The sequence below is a fragment of the Anguilla anguilla genome, chromosome 6 (assembly GCF_013347855.1).
Source record: "Anguilla anguilla isolate fAngAng1 chromosome 6, fAngAng1.pri, whole genome shotgun sequence".
NCBI classification, from domain to species: Eukaryota; Metazoa; Chordata; class Actinopteri; order Anguilliformes; family Anguillidae; genus Anguilla; species Anguilla anguilla.
This window is the reverse complement of record NC_049206.1, coordinates 3,969,499-3,985,320: the sequence shown is the minus strand read 5'-3', so window position 1 is coordinate 3,985,320 and position 15,822 is coordinate 3,969,499. Positions and strand designations below refer to the sequence as shown.

The window sequence follows — 15,822 nt, the reverse complement described above, 5'->3', positions numbered from 1 at the left end:
ACCACAGAAATGGCACAGAACATTTTCTAGTCTGTGTGCAAATGATTTTTCACTTCAGAGAAGAAAGAACAAACCGAATGGGACTAAAGGACAAACTTCTGAAGACAGGAGCACTGTCGAAACAACCCCGTTCACCCCGTTCACTAGGTAACGGACACGGCTGACTAAACCGAACTAAACACGTCGAAGTTACGTTATCAAAAGTTCTGGTAGATTCTAGAATATTCCAGTTATCACATTCTAACCGCATTTGATCCTTTAATAGCATTATTACTCAGTCGCCTTTTTCGGTTACGTTACAATGAAGTCCCCAAAGTAATGATGGCCTCGTCTTAATTCCATTACGAGAACATACTGTGCCGTCCAACGTCTTATCAGCACCGGGACAGCTATGCACCGGCAGCCTGCCAGATTCTGAGTGCCAAGCTGGCTGGCTACCGTTTAAAGTTTAAAGTTAATGTTCGTTAGCCAGCTCGAGCTAACTCTAGTTACATTATAAGGAAAAGCCGTTGTCGCTGTAGATGACGAGCTTTCCAATCTAAATACTGCACGTTGGCCAGCTAGCTGGATAACTTGGCCGACTCTACGATTTTAGTTAGAGCCATAGTGTGCGAAGTAACCGATTGTCAGTTAGCAAACTTGGCTAACGTTAGCCAAGTGAGATCAGGTTTCATTTCATGATAAGTACATTGCAAGCACGCTGATTCGGACGTGAACCAATCGTAAAATAAACTTGAACATGAATGTAGCTGGACTACTCAGATAACATTAAGTTACATCCCAGTATTAATCTGACCAGTTGGCATGCTAACTCAGCTGTTGCTAGCTAACAAAACCAGAGATGAAATATGAGATCACTAGCCAGCTAGCACTGTTATTGTGGTGCACTCTTGCCCTTAACGTTCAAAGTTACAGTTAGGTCTAGCTAGACTAGATAACTGATTGGGTAACATTGGCAAACAATTTTGTAGTTATTTGGTATAAGTTACTGTTATTGATACATTAGCTAAATAAATACCGTACTAACAGTAATCACTTTATGTAGTACGATAACGTTAGCTAGAAAGCAAGCTAACGTTGGTTAGCTACTATGTCACACAAAGGACCCACCTAGCTAATGTCTGTGGATGGCTAGTTGGCTAGCATTAGCTACCTGGCTAGTTAGCTAGCTGCATTCCTATACCTAGCAGGTTCATCATTTTGTCGAAACTTTACCGTCCAAATCTATCAAGACATATAATAGTCTAGCTACCATTCTAACATATGAAATATGACAACTACTCCAGTTAATATAAAAGTCTAAGAAACGGAGGGTATAATTTGCTAGCAAGCTACACAGACCACACTCTGACCAGTAATATAACAGCCGCTTGCTAACGTTGACTATCGAGCCAGTACGGAATTAGCTAGCTAGGTAGCTACACATATTTTTGCTAACGTTAACCAACTAATTCCTTTGTCAAAGCATGACGTGAATACTTACCGAGAATGTAAAACGTTTTCTTTGCCTGGTAACCTTCCACCGAGCTCTTAATGACAATTGTATTATTATCACACAGAGACCGGTGGTTTTAATGTATTTTTTTCAAGTGGGCTTGTTTTTTTCACTTCCTGATTGAGGCCGCCATCTTGACTTGGAAAGACGATACTTCCGCTGCTGTCGTCATACCAAATCCAAGCAGTTGCTTCAATAAGTAGAGGGAAATTTGTGCCTTTTTGACAGTTTTATCACAAGATTGTGTTTCCGAGTCATTGTGCAATTTTGCACTGTATGATACTTGATAATTACCTGCATGCAGATACAAAATTACCAGATAACAATAACCTTATCCTGGATATGGTACTTTAAATGAGATCATTCTGTTGATGTGTTGAATGTGATTTATTTTCTCATTTTCACCATTTAGGAGCCAAATGATTCGTCTCCGTCTTTAATTTGATCCGTTAAATATTGTGTACCCTCTTTTCACGTAATTGTTTGCAATATAGCACAATGTGAACTGAATTGCACCCCTTCATGGCATGCATAGCTATTTCTGATATATTGTGACTTAAGAGGTTAAGGAATCCCTCTAAACACAAAAAGCACCTCATTAACAAAAATTAACGGCTTTTAAAAATTCTGGGATTGTAATTGTGGTTGGAACGGAGACCAGCATACACAGGGGAGTCCCTCAGTACTTGGGTTGGGAACCAAATGGTTTAATACCCTCACAGAATGTGCCCTCCAGTGGCCATGATGACATTTGGGTTCTGTCTATGTGAACAGTAACACTCTTAAAGATAAGCCGGGATAATTCTGACACAGAGACACACATTGCAGTGACACACTAGTGCCTCCCTATAGGTCTTAGGATTTAGGATTTTATTAGGATCCCCATTAGCTGATGCAGAACATTAGCTACTCTTCCTGGGGTCCACACAAAACACAAAAAACATGACAACAGATAAGACACTTACAGACAACAAGTCAGGGTAGGTCATATGCCTACTGTCTCATTGCCTGTCCCAACACAAAACTTACACTACAAGAGTTGGCCGCTGTTTGTTTCTGAACCCCATGTTGCATTATTAATGCATAAGAAACTTCCTGCGGCTTCATCATCTAGTTTTTTCTTCAGTTTAAAAAAAAAAAAAGAAAAATAAGCATGTGCTTCAAACATTTGTCATCGTTGAACAAGTTCTTAAAACTTTGGGTGGATGTTTCAACTTGACCACCAATATTATGTACACACTTATGAAATGGCTGAAAATGCACAATCTAAGAAAAAAAATGTATGAAAAGTGCCTAAAAGTGTACAAATGCTTGCCACTGGGGTCGAACCCAATATAAGTACATAAAATTGTACCCCTAGCCAGCAGTACATAATTCATTTGTACCTTTTTTGCTTGTAAAAGGTTAGTACCTAAATAGAACATATTGGGTACGCTTTGGAACATTAGTATTCTGGGTAGGTACACTTCGGAAATTTGTTCCTTAAAGAACAAAAATGTACCTCCTCTGTACCTTTATGTCAGAGAGTGCAATAACCCTTTTTTTGTCGAAACAGAAATGCAGCTGTCAACGTTACCGCCTTTATTGGTCCAGCAGTGTGCGTTCATAAGACTGTCGACCCGTAGCGCGTGCACGTTTGCCTGCCGAGGAGATGCGCTGCTCTTCAAAACAAAGCAATACCTCCACTAAAGCGCCCTCTGTTGGATATTACATTTACATGCATGCTTGACGACTGGGTCGCAACGGTGCGTTTCACTTGGTAGCCTATATTTTTTGACTGTAACATGCGACGTTGGTGATTTTGTTTTCCTGTTCTTCCTTGTTACCATGACTTGCTGCAACAAAGAATAGTGTAATACGTTCATTCCTTTAAATTTCTTTTTTTTTTTTTAAAGAAAAAAGAATATGTTCACAACATCCCGAGTTATTTTGTTCAGAATTTTACATGAATTGCAGTGGACATCAAAGCGCCACTATGATAAGACTTGAATGTGCCCAAGTCCAAAGTTCCATAGCGCTTCTTGTAGGAAGAGGACGCCAGTCATATCGCGAGGGAGACGCACTTATGATGGACTTTGAAAGCAAAGCCGCGTGGAGTCTGACGCGACATTGCACAAGTTGCCCTCAGTGGGAAAGTTTGGTCTCGGTGATTGTAAAGTCTGACTTCATTCCTCGAGGGGACACGGGACACCAGCATGTGGCACGACAAAAAACAGTTTTGCGTTTAACAGTGAAGATCAGTAGACTTGTTTTTTAGACGACATAGTGGAGTTAAAAGCAGGAGCTCCCAGTGGAGTAGGCTACATTACTGAGAGTGCCTATTAACCATTAATTTATGAAAATGAATATACCGCAGGAAATATGTGTTTATTTCTTTTCTTTGTCGGCGCTTGGGGTACTATACACCATGAACAACGTTCCAGCCTTCCAACAGTAAGTTTCAATTTGCCGATTTCCCCACATGAAATCCAGCGTCGTAATTACGAAACAATGTAATCACTACGATAGAGGAATTGAGCATAACCGAAGCACGTGCTACGGTAGGTCACTAAGTGTTTTATGTGACGTGATGTCGCGACGTGACTAAAAGATGATGCCGATTTCCAAATACTGCTTTCTTTAAAGAAGGGAAGCCTTTATTTTATTCTGTCCACATTTAAAATGAGGTTTGAGTCAAATCAAATGTAGTAGGCCTAAGTTTATCTACCGCTTGGGGGCTCACTAACAACAAGCCTGTCAACTGATAATATAACGAACACTGGTAAAGAGGTCATTTATAATAACCAATATCTAATTTTTAAAGACGCATATGCGATAGCAAAAAACAAAAAAAAAAAAACAAGAAATAAAATTAGCCCAGGTGAAAATTTATCATAGTTTAGTGTAAAGTTGAAAATTTTCATATCAGGACTTTAAGTGTCAAATATTGGCCATGTATTGATAATGGGGGTATAGGCAATGCTTACCTTTCTAAAATCAATATATCAAAGTTGCCTTTTCTGTGAATTTCGTGTTTTTAAGCTTATCATTTTGTCTTCCTTTTTTTGCTCAAAAGCTTTAAAATTCAATATTACAATCATATAAAAATTGGCAAACATTGTTCAAAAAATGTATTCTTACACTTTATGTGGTCTTTTTTTTAAATATGAATTTGTTTTGATTACCAAGTTAACATTCATTAGATGCTCGTTTAAAATACATCCAGTGGATCTCTTGCAGTAAAACTTTTAGTTCGTACATTATTTTCATCCACACGTGACAACCCTTTTCGTACAAATGTCTTGACCAGTGTCTAATGTAAAATCCACACAAAACAAGGCATATTCGGTTGAACAAGTATTGTAAGAATAAAAAATTAAACTCGGTTTATACTATACTAACTGTCCTCCGCCATTGTGCAACCAAACAGCATTTCTGGGATGATTCTTGACCGTCTTGGCCTTGCCCGAGCTGTTCTGCGTCCTGTTCGCACTGCTTAATTCAGCAACATAATGCTGTACGTGGTAGGCGATATAAACTCTTCAACAAAAATACTGGAGGTTTTATTTTTATTTTGATTACAGGTCACGTCTTTGTTGTTTCAAGGCCTGTGCAGAGAAACTCAAATGGGGTTTTCATGCCTCTTTGAGGCTAATATAAAATAACAGATCATGAATAATAGAATAATAGAGGAGGATCAGCAAGGCGTGAGGGAAAACCCCCCCACCCCCAAAGGCTGACTCACTGCACTCTCTCATCTCCGACACAGACACCAGGGTCTGAATCTTTTCACTCTGACCAACATATAGCCATCCCTCAATTTCTCCTTTTTTTTCTCTCAGTTTCTGAAAGCCTAATAATAGCTGTAGGCCCATCCCGTCTGTGCAACTGACTCCTTTCAATTCGGGAGATCGAGAAAATGCGGAAAAACGCACCCCCGCCTTCCCCCCCCCCCCCCCCCCCCCCCCCCCCCCCCACAGCCATCGGTTATTTTCAATCGACGGTCGAGCAGCTGCACTGCGCCGTGATTGGCTCAGAGGAGCGCGCTCGGTGCCCAGCGGGCACGCGGAACTCCGCCGGCGGGCAGTTCATTAGCCATTGGGGGGGGGCACGTTGCCGCGCCGACCAACAGCGCTTTAACGGGACCACCCGCCTGCCGGGCCCGCCTGCTTGCCGTCTCTGACCTCGACGCCAGAGTCGTTCGTTTCTACCTGTCATCAGCGGCCATTTCCCCTCCTGGGGGCTCGGGGTGTTGGATGAGCTCTGTGTTACTCAAACACACCTTCATTACTGCTTACTCATGTGCGAGGGCAGAAAACACACACACACACGCACGCACACGCACGCATGTACACACACACACACACACACACACATATAAACACACACTTACACACACACACACATAAACACACACTCACACACACACATAAACACAAACACACACACTCACACACATCCACAGACACATAAACACACATACACACACATGCAAGGAAACACACACACACACGCATTTACACACACACACACACACACACATATAAACACACACTTACACACACACAGTTTGAGTCACACTGTCTCTCTGCAGTCCACAGGTCATCCCGGTCGTTGGAGTGGTCGTGATGCTGGCGGTGTTCCTGGTGGTTTACCTCGCCGTCCGACACAGACCCCCTAAAGACCCCCTCTTCTACGGTAGGCAGAGGCTTCTGTCCTCGGCTCACAGGCTGCAATAATTCAGAAATCTGTCTGTGCGCAGAAGAAGCTTTCGAATACTCATTTTCTTTCAGCTGACAGCGCTAAAATAGTTGTTGAGTGCTGAGACCCCTGTGGCAGAAATCACTGGAATATCTTGCATTCTGTCCGTTCCTTCAGGAGCAGGACGGTTAATAGGTTGAGAGAATAAAGTGTTCACCGCACCTTATAAGTCAATTCAAAACAAACCAGTTCAACCACAGAATTTATACCGCCCCCCAGGTCCTTGATTTAGCTCAGTGGGGCGGATGCTGAGCTGTGCAGGTAAATCTTCCAGCTCGCTCAGACCCTCTCTGCGTTAAAACAGAGGCCTCAAACGCACTCATCGCCCCGACTCCATAAACATGGCCCTCTGGAGTCACTGATTCAATTAGGGCCCTGAATTCTGTAATGAATTAGTCGCCCAGAAGGACTCACAAGTACCCTGCTGTACTGTCAGACTCACAGGTACCTATCAGACACACAGGTACCCTGCTGTACTATCAGACTCACAGGTACCCTGCTGTACTATCAGACACACAGGTACCTATCAGACACACAGGTACACTGCTGTACTATCAGACACACAGGTACCCTGCTGTACTGTCAGACACACAGGTACCTATCAGACACACAGGTACCCTGCTGTACTGTCAGACACACAGGTACCCTGCTGCACTGTCAGGCTCACAGGTACCCTGCTGTACCATCAGACTCACAGGGAGGGAGGGGGTGAGAAGGAGAACAAAAAGAACAGAAGAAAGAGATAAAGGGAAGGAAAGGTCTTAAGAGAAAGGGAGAAAGATAAAGGAAGAGGAAGACAGACAGATATACAGAAGATGAGAGAGGTGGAGAGAGAGAGTGAGGGAGAGAGAGAGAGAGAGAGAGAGAGAGAGAGAGAGGGGGAGAGAGAAGGAGAGGTTGTGTGTTCACTGTCACTGTTCTTTCCCCTCCAGTTTTTGTAGAGTTTTCCTTCACCTGTGTGATCAGCCTGGTCATCGCCCTGGAGCAGGATAGATTCACTTCAGGATTCATGGAATTCTATCAAAAGACGGTCAGCACAAACTGTACACACGCACACGCACACACACATGCAGGCGTGCACGCACACACACACACGCAGGCGTGCACTCACGCACACATACACACACACACGCACACACATACACACACATGCAGGCGTGCACGCACACACACACACACACACGCAGGCGTGCGTGCACGCACACACATACACACACATGCACGCACACACTCGCACACACACACGCACACATTTTTTCACCTCATGCTCTAGTCAAGGCCCTTCACCTGAACTTTGATTACATCACTTCCTGCTGAGTGGCCATGGCAGTAACCTTGCGCTTTCTGTCCTGCAGGGGGAGCCCTACGTAGTGACAGCATACGCCATTATGATGTCATACTGGGATGGCGTGGTACACTTTCTGTTGTACCTCTTCATGGTGCAGCGCATGGCCAATGAGTAAGTGCCATTATCCTATCACATCTCAACTTGGCTTCTGATATCCAATCATATCTCAGCCACAGGATACATAGTACCTGAATTGCCCCTGTACCCATCTAGAAATGGGCAATTTGCACAACTGATAACTGCACACACTGTTTTATCACAAAGTCAACAGTTGATTCCACCATAATTCCATGGTCTGTACACAGTCCTTTATATGCATACTCTGGTTAAGAGTATGAGCAGCAAAAAATCCTGAACAAACGCATTTATAATTGTGTGAGAGTTCAGTGTTATATGATATATGATAACATGACTGTATGAAGTACACTCCACGCATGTTAAATGTACGTAATGCATCTGTAACAGCAGTGATGGTCCTCTTTTGGGTTGCGGTGTAATTTGATGGCTACGGAACTGGGCTTGTAGCTGAAAGGATGCGGGTTTGAATCCCAGCAATGTTTGCTGCTGTGGCACCTTTGAGTATGATATCTAATCTGGAAAAAATAATTATACAGCAGTATGTGTGAATTGTATCTTAAAAGAAATTCAATGTGTGTAGTACACTGCTCTGGATAAGAATGTCAGATAAATACCAAACTCATGTATTTACCCCCTCCCCCCCCCCCCCCCCCCCCCCCCCCCCCCCCCCCCCCCCCCCCCACTCCCCCAGGATGTCTTACCGCAGTATGGGGCTGTTCTGGGCCGGGTCGCTGTTGGCCAACATGGCCGTGTACGTGCCGGGGATCATCATCGGTGAGAATACCGCTCCCTCCTCTGCTTACTCTGACGATGTCATCGATGATGATGATGGTATTATGACATCATCGAGCAAACATTCCGAGGTCTGAAGGATTGAGGAGGCGATACAAACTGGCACTCCAGAAAAAATCCAGAAAAAAAAAATAAAACGTCAAAAAAATTTATAAACAAGAAAATAATCACAAGTGCTGTAGTTAGGTGGATTGCTCTGGAGTGGTGCTTCTTAAACTGGGGGTCGGGACCCATCTATGGTGGCATAGCCGCTCACCCTCTGTGTATCTAATCTATTCCGGGTTGTTATGTTGACTCTTGAAATTACGCGGGACAGAACAGAGCCTCATAGACTGCATTCTGTTTTTAAATTTTTTTCCCCAGGAAAATACGGCGCGTACATTTGCCCCACCTATTGGCTAAACTTCCCCTTCCTGTTCGGGGCCTTGTGGGGGGCCATCTCCCTTTTCAATAGGCCGAGGGAGCTGCCAATCATCCCAGCTGACCAGGTGAGATGGGGGTGGTATTATTGCTTCACTTGATTTGGACTCCCCATTCCTCCCCATTTGGATCCAGGGGTCAGGAATTACACAAAGGTAGTGCAGTTTTTTTTTCAGACTCAGCTGAGTGTAATGGTCATGTGGTCCTCCAACCTGCAGGTGGCAGCAGAGCAGAAGCGTGGTCTCCTCTCCCGGCCCCTGGACCTGCTCCTGGTGCTCTTCCTGGTTGGGGCCATGGGCTTCACGATCTTCAGGGGCTTTGTGAGTAATCGGGGTCACCCCCCCAACCCCCCTCCCACCCCAACCCCCCCTGAATCGCTGCCTCACCCCATTGCTCTATGTAGCTGTCGTCATTCTTTAATCCCTTATGTTCAGCAGCACTGAGCTTCTGAGTAGCAATTCCTGTATGGAAACTCATTATTAGAGCAACTCAATAAAATAATTATTTCATATTTAATATTTTAAACTTAGACTTTTGCTGTATAATAATAATGGTAAAAAATAATCTTCGTCAGTCAAAATCATCCTCATCGTCACCATAGTCCTTTATTTTATGTTGCTCAGCGAAGAACTGCATGTATGGTGAACCTGTCGTGTGTCATGCATTCTCCCTTACAAAATAAATTACGAATGGCAATATGTCAGAGTTTGACAGTGTATTTGACTGTTTCTGAGACCTGTCTCTCTCTCTCTGTCCGTCTGTCCGTCTGTCTGTTGGTCGGTCTGTGTGAAGGTGGTTCTAGATTGTCCCCTAGACTCCTGTTTCACCTACATCTACCAGTACGAGCCGTACCTGAAGGACCCGGTGGGCTTCCCGCGATTCATGGTGAGTGGGCGGGGTTTAATCCTTAAATCGGCGCGGTCCAGAATGGCGTAGTTATCAGAACGCAGACGGCCCGGGCTCGAGCCCTCCAGGGACCGTCCCGTCTGGGGACAGGGCGAGGCGGGGGACGCTGGGCCGGGCGCTCAGAGGCCAGGCGGCCCGCCAGGAGACGCGCTTCACCGTTTCAAAGAGGAGTAAATTTTGTGGAACGTTTTTCAAAATTCTAAGTCGGTGTTCTTAGAGCTCGGCGCTTTCAAAAGCCGGGAAGCAGCTGTTCCATCCGCAGTGGAGCGTTCAAGTTAACAAGTCTGTGATCCTTAAAGGGCTAGCGCACGTCTCCCCTCGCTACTCAGTCACAGTGTCTCGCGGTTTACGCTTCCGGAATCGGGGTCTTCCCCACGGGCACGCCTTCGCCGAGTTTACACGGCTGGCTAGAGAACACTGGGACCATCCCAGGAAGGGAACGCGCTGAGCGTTTTGGTTCGAGCCCGTACACAAGGCCGAGAGCTTGCAGGGTGAAGCAGGATTGGTCCGAGGCCGACGGACACGGTTTTTTTTCTCACCGTTTCACGAGACAGGAAGTGGAGCTCAGCCGGTACCAAGGTCGCCGTCTCAGATCGAACGCCGGCGTGTTTTTACAGGTCACTGTTTGTGAAAGCGGCCGCTCTGTTTTTTCAGGCTGTGGGGCGGGGGGGAGGGGGGGGGGTTTGGGTCCGGCGGGAGGGGGTGATGTAATGCAAAAGATAAAATGAGGTCACTGCCCCACCTGAACAGAGAGGTAGCTGTGCGCCAGTTACCTGCGGTGACTTACGGCCTCCACTTCCTCTGGCCAAGAAAAGAAAACATTGAGCAACAGGGTACAGACGGGGCTCGCTGATTGGCCGCTGAATTGAGATAAGCACTGCAGCCCTGCATTTGAACTTTCCAGCCAATCGGCCTTTGCGTTCGAGTGACGGTGTTCATCCACACACATCCACACACATCCACACACACACACACACACACACACACACACACACACACACACACCTTCTCCCTCAGTGAAAATGGATATCCAGCTGCTTCTGCCGGCACAAATCTAATGTTTTTTTTAACCCTCCCAGGGCCTGTGTGGAGCATGGGGTTGGGGGGAGGGGGGCAGGGGTGTTGGTGGGGGGGAGGGGTCAGGGGTGTTGGTGGGGGGGGTGTGGGGCGGGGGGGGGGGAACTCTCATGCGGCTCCACAGGTCTGACCTTTTTAACTACTGACGATGACAAATACCAGCAGACAGAGGCACCTGGCAACAGCGGACGGCCCTGGCAACCAGTGGCGAATCGGCACACCCCAAAGCATGCTGGGAAACCTCTAATTGTGAAACTCCACAGGATAACCCCTGAGTACAGTGCAAAAATAACCAGTGGGGGGGTGGGGGGGGGGATTGGGGAACAAACAGAGAGAGATAGGCAAACGTTTCGCTTAACTCCAGTGATTGAGTGATAAGTTTGATTGATTGAGTAGTGGTAGACATGTCTTAAAACAAATCAGATAGAGTGTATGGCACTCTGGAAGAGAGCCATTGATCTCCGTTGGACTTGCGTAGACTTTGTTTCCGTTAAGTCAACACGGACTCACCTCCATAGTGGCAGTGTGTGTCAGCAGTCTATGGCACACTGAGCTTGTTTTTCAGAGCACAGCTGCTTTGGAGTCTCCACAGTGTCGACGAAGATTGCCCATGTGAAACCAAGATTGTCCACTCAATACGTCAACTTAAAGTTCCACCCCTGCATTATTGAACTATGGAAGCTACTGTACAGGAACTACTAAATAGTCACCATAATGTGTTATCTGGACCTGGGGGAGAATGCAGGGTGTATATTTTCCCTTGTGAGGAAAACTATCTCCGATTCTAGTTTTTTAATATGAACACAGTTCCTGTGAATTCATCCCCCCCCCCCTTTGTGGATAGAGTGAGTCTGAATATCTTAGCATCTCTGTATACAGGATCTTTGGGGTAATTTGAGTCATGATGTCGTTGTTTTTTAAAATTTTTTACAGATGCTGCTTTACCTGTTCTATGGCCTGCCACTCCTGGCTCTGTTCGTCTACGGGCTTTGGAAACCAGGCTGCACCTGGATGCTGGACTGGTCTCTGTTCTTTGCAGGGGCTATAGCTCAGGTAATAAATCACCAGTATACTTGCTGCAGCCATCCATTATCTAACCGGCTTGTTCCTGGCCAGGGTCATGGTGGGAGGGGGGTGCGTGTTGGAGTCTATCCCAGCATGCATTTGGGTAGTGGCAGGAATACACCCTGGACAGGTCATTAATACATCCCAGGGGCACACACACCATTTACTCACACACTCATTATCGTTAGGGTTGAAAACCCTACAGGATGGTAGAGCACCAGGAACAGGGCTGGGCAGGCCTGCTCTAGAACTTACTTCATCGGCTAATAACCTGTCATCTTCTTCTTCTTCTTCTTCCTCCTCCTCCACTTCTTCTTCCTCTTCCTCCACTTCTTCTTCTTCTTCCTCCACTTCTTCTTCCTCTTCATCTTCTTCCTCCTCCTCCTCCTCTTCCTCCACTTCCTCTTCCTTTTTCTCTTCCTCCTCCTCCTCCACTTCCTCTTCCTCTTCATCTTCTTCCTCGTCCTCCTCCTCTTCCTCCACTTCCTCTTCCTTTTTCTCTTCCTCCTCCTCCTCCTCCACTTCCACTTCCTCTTCATCTTCTTCCTCCTCCTCTTCTTCTTCCTCCTCCTCCTCATCCTCCTCCTCCTCCTCCTCACAGAGCCAGTGGTGCCACACCGGGGCGTCGGTGCACCACCGCACCCCGTTCACGTACCGGCTCCCCGAGGGGCGGTGGTGGGCCATCGTGGGGGTGAACCTCCTGTACGCGGCGGGACCCCAGCTGCTGGCCCTGCGCTGCGCCCTCCGCCCCGCCTTCTTCCTCAAAACCGTCCCGGCGGACCGGGCCGATCGCCAGAAGAAGACCAACTGACCGCCGCGCCGCAAACCCCCGCAAGCTCCGCCCCCAGCCCCCCCCCCCCCCTCGCCCACTTCACCCCCGTTACTGCGGCAACCACCGGTTTGGGCGGAGACCCGGGATCGGTCGGCACGCCGCCGGCTGCGATCGCTTGCGCATGAAGACCGAGGGGAACTCTGCCGGTGAGTCTGTGTGAGCTGAACTCTGAACTGAGCTGTCAACACGTCCGCCGACCGATCGCGGACCCTTGGACCCGAGATTATCGCCACCACCTCTTTGCAAACAACCGCGGATCTTACGGGCGGACGACCCAACCCCACAACGAAACTTCAGCAGCCAGACGGACTCCTAATCCGACTCCCTCCCAGGCTTTATGGCCCAGTGGCTGAACGTACGGAATTTGGACTGGATCAGCGTGGTCTGATATGAACGAAGTCACGTTCAATAAAATACTGAGGAAGGGAAAACAACTGAGACACTTACAGAACGGTCACACAAATCATGGAATACAGATGCATTCTGGGATCGTTCTCACTGGCCAACATTCAAAATTCCGAATGTATGCATATTTCCCGTTCTAAACGTGTTTTGAATACCCTGTTTACGAATACCCTTTTTTTAAATTTACGCTTGTAATTAAAGTGCATAAATAGATAGATAGGTCTTTGCAATTCATGCCAATATCTTATTATTTTTGGAGGTACTAGTCTCAGGAACCAATTTTCCAGTTAATTGAAAAGTTTCAGCTTTGCACCCACATTCACTCATGCACACAGTTTAGTTAATTAGACAGTATTCTGAACAAGGGAATTAAGACCACTTCTTTATTCAGCATTTATTTCGTTTTTTACATTTTTTTATTTTTATTCTATTTTACAGATTCCATTGCTGAATACAGAAGTTCTATGTATTAATTGTGAATGTTCTAATCTCGGGGCTGTGATAATGAACACTTGGCGTGCTCGTGAAACAGGGTCACTGCACCAGACTGCCCGCTCGTTAAAAACTTTCACTAAGTCACCCTGGGCGCCATGGGGTTGCTTCGCTTTTAAGAGCAATCAGAGAGGTTTCGAGGAGCCGTTAATGAGCTGAGGTACAATTAAGCGACCGTTGCTTTGATTTTGCCCTTCAGAGCATAACACAGCCATTGGTTCAAATCAGCGAATCAGCGAGTTAACGATGGCATGTTGCTCCGCCCATTTTTAAAGATGCATTCTCCCATGACTGGGTTTTTTTTTTTTTTTTTTTTTTGCAAAACCTTAAAATTTTAGTGTTTAAATATAATATTCAGGCACGTTCTGTGAATGAAATCCAGAACACATGCTTGGTAAGGAATTTATTACCAAGCATGGGGGGGGGGGGGGGGGGGGAGTCGCATGGCAAAATACGTCTGTGAAACCCGCGGGGCTCGATTTGAGTCATGTTGTGGGGGGTGTACTCTAACCTGGAGCTAACTTCCTTATGACGTAGAGCGGAAAGTGGTCGGCAGCGCCTCTGATGACGCTCATGCTTAGGATGACAATTTTTCTCTGGCAAACGGAGCAGACAGACGCCTTCGCGACCCTAAACTGTTCTGATTTTGGGCCAGACTGTTTATTTCATCTCTCGCTGGATGACGTTACTGGACTCTGGTAAACTTTGCCCTCCTTGCAGGTCGCAGTGATATAAAAAAAGATGACTAATGAACGTAGCGTGCTTGTCGTTTTTTAAAATTTTTTTATTACACTCGACGCTCAGAAGACGCCCTCACGCACAAAACACACAATTATTTACAACCAGTCACTAAAAATGCTATCTGATGTCATTCACCTGGAGTTTAAGACAAATTGGTTTTTTTGTTTTCACTTTTCCTCCCAGCGTGAGAGAGTGAGTGAGTCGTACTTTGTCCCACACCCCCTCTACTGTTTCGTACTGGAACTGCCATTGCCAAACAGATTCTCTGAACCACTGCGAAAAGATTTGTCTCTGCCTATTTTGTCCTTATACCTTCAGGGGCCCAGTTCGTTATTACTCTCATCCATATCAAATACCGACCGATTCTGTTGTGCCACCTATTGCATGGTCACTACTACAATTGCCTTACGACAAACTTCAAGTGCGTAAATATCGAGCCTACGAAAGTACTTATTTGTTTGCTTTTTTATTAAACAAAAGCTTAACATGTCACACTTGGCTACCGACAGGACAAACTCTAAAGAGAAGAACGTCTTCGGGAACGAGGTAATTTGGTTGAACTGATGGAATTCTCACGCTAGACCCCTGTGCAGCCCGTCAGACAAGTTGCCGCATACAAACGGGCGCTGACGAGAAGAACAGATAATGACAACGTCTAGTTGTTATTTAACCGCCAACGGCATGACTCAGAAAAGGAGAACATAAATTTCAGGCGGAATAGTCCTACCGAGCGCTAACAACACTGCAACAGGGAGGCAAGTTAATCCTCTAATGTCAGCGATGTTTGCTGCTGACCTAGAACACGGTACGGGTTCACGCCTACACTCGAAGAAAAAGCCGACTGCAATATATCGCGCGTCTTGTACCTTATCTTCAAAACGGCATGTATGATGGCAAGTTTGATCGCTGTTACGAGTGTAATCCGCTTTTACAGAATCGCGTAAAGAACGGCAAATATCCTTCAACACAAACACTAGCAGCAGCCGCTGTTTGAACTGCAGTGAAACGTGTTTTTGTTGTTGTACAGAATTACAAAATAGATTATAACGTATGTCTGAGAGTCACAAGATAAATTTTAGTCTTTGATCAGAGATCAGACGTACTCCGAAAGGTTGCCAAACTAAGTATATCTTCTGGGAAAATGTTTTTTAAGCAAAGTTGGCTCAGGTGTATTTACACGTTTTTAACAAGGCTACATCTTGGTTTTTTTTTTTTTTTTTTTGCCATGTGCCGTTCGTTCGTTGTGAGTTTTCTACTGTAGTGGGTGTGGATGGCAAAGACGTGTTATAAAGTAAACAAGAAGTGTTACGTGTAAACAATGTTAAGCTTGGGTCAATATCTAACCGGCGCACAAGTGCCTCTTGAAAGAGAAAATATCTCTTGTGAATTCTACCGCCATAAACGGAGTTGCCTTCTATTCCAACTGTGATG

At 45.8% G+C, this 15,822-nt stretch overlaps 2 protein-coding genes across 2 annotated transcripts in view; one reads left to right on the top strand and one right to left on the bottom strand.

The window, feature by feature from the left end:
* The window catches only part of sbno2a (strawberry notch homolog 2a), a 33,747-nt gene extending 32,109 nt beyond the window's left edge, over positions 1 to 1,638 (bottom strand). Inside the window, exon 1 of the mRNA XM_035421602.1 lies at positions 1,484 to 1,638. The gene's annotated coding sequence lies outside the window, so the exon portion shown is untranslated. The remainder of the gene's footprint in view (positions 1 to 1,483) is intronic.
* A 1,822-nt stretch (positions 1,639 to 3,460) lies between these two features.
* zgc:85843 (uncharacterized protein LOC405880 homolog) lies at positions 3,461 to 14,407 on the top strand. Its single transcript, XM_035421075.1, has 11 exons — positions 3,461 to 3,928; positions 6,069 to 6,172; positions 7,168 to 7,265; positions 7,591 to 7,694; positions 8,353 to 8,435; positions 8,817 to 8,941; positions 9,092 to 9,193; positions 9,666 to 9,758; positions 11,790 to 11,909; positions 12,523 to 12,775; positions 12,859 to 14,407. The coding sequence occupies exons 1-10, from the start codon at positions 3,831 to 3,833 to the stop codon at positions 12,730 to 12,732; spliced, it is 1,137 nt and encodes a 378-aa protein (XP_035276966.1). The 5' UTR covers positions 3,461 to 3,830; the 3' UTR covers positions 12,733 to 12,775; positions 12,859 to 14,407.
* Positions 14,408 to 15,822: the final 1,415 nt, after the last annotated feature.

What these genes read in the sequence shown, in the direction of transcription:
- zgc:85843 (XM_035421075.1), top strand. Translation starts at nt 3,831, where the DNA reads ATGAAAATGAATATACCGCAGGAAATATGTGTTTATTTCTTTTCTTTG. An exon ending in CAATCATCCCAGCTGACCAG is followed by an intron (nt 8,942 to 9,091) that starts GTGAGATGGGGG and finishes TCCAACCTGCAG; the next exon opens with GTGGCAGCAGAGCAGAAGCG. An exon ending in TGGGCTTCCCGCGATTCATG is followed by an intron (nt 9,759 to 11,789) that starts GTGAGTGGGCGG and finishes AATTTTTTACAG; the next exon opens with ATGCTGCTTTACCTGTTCTA.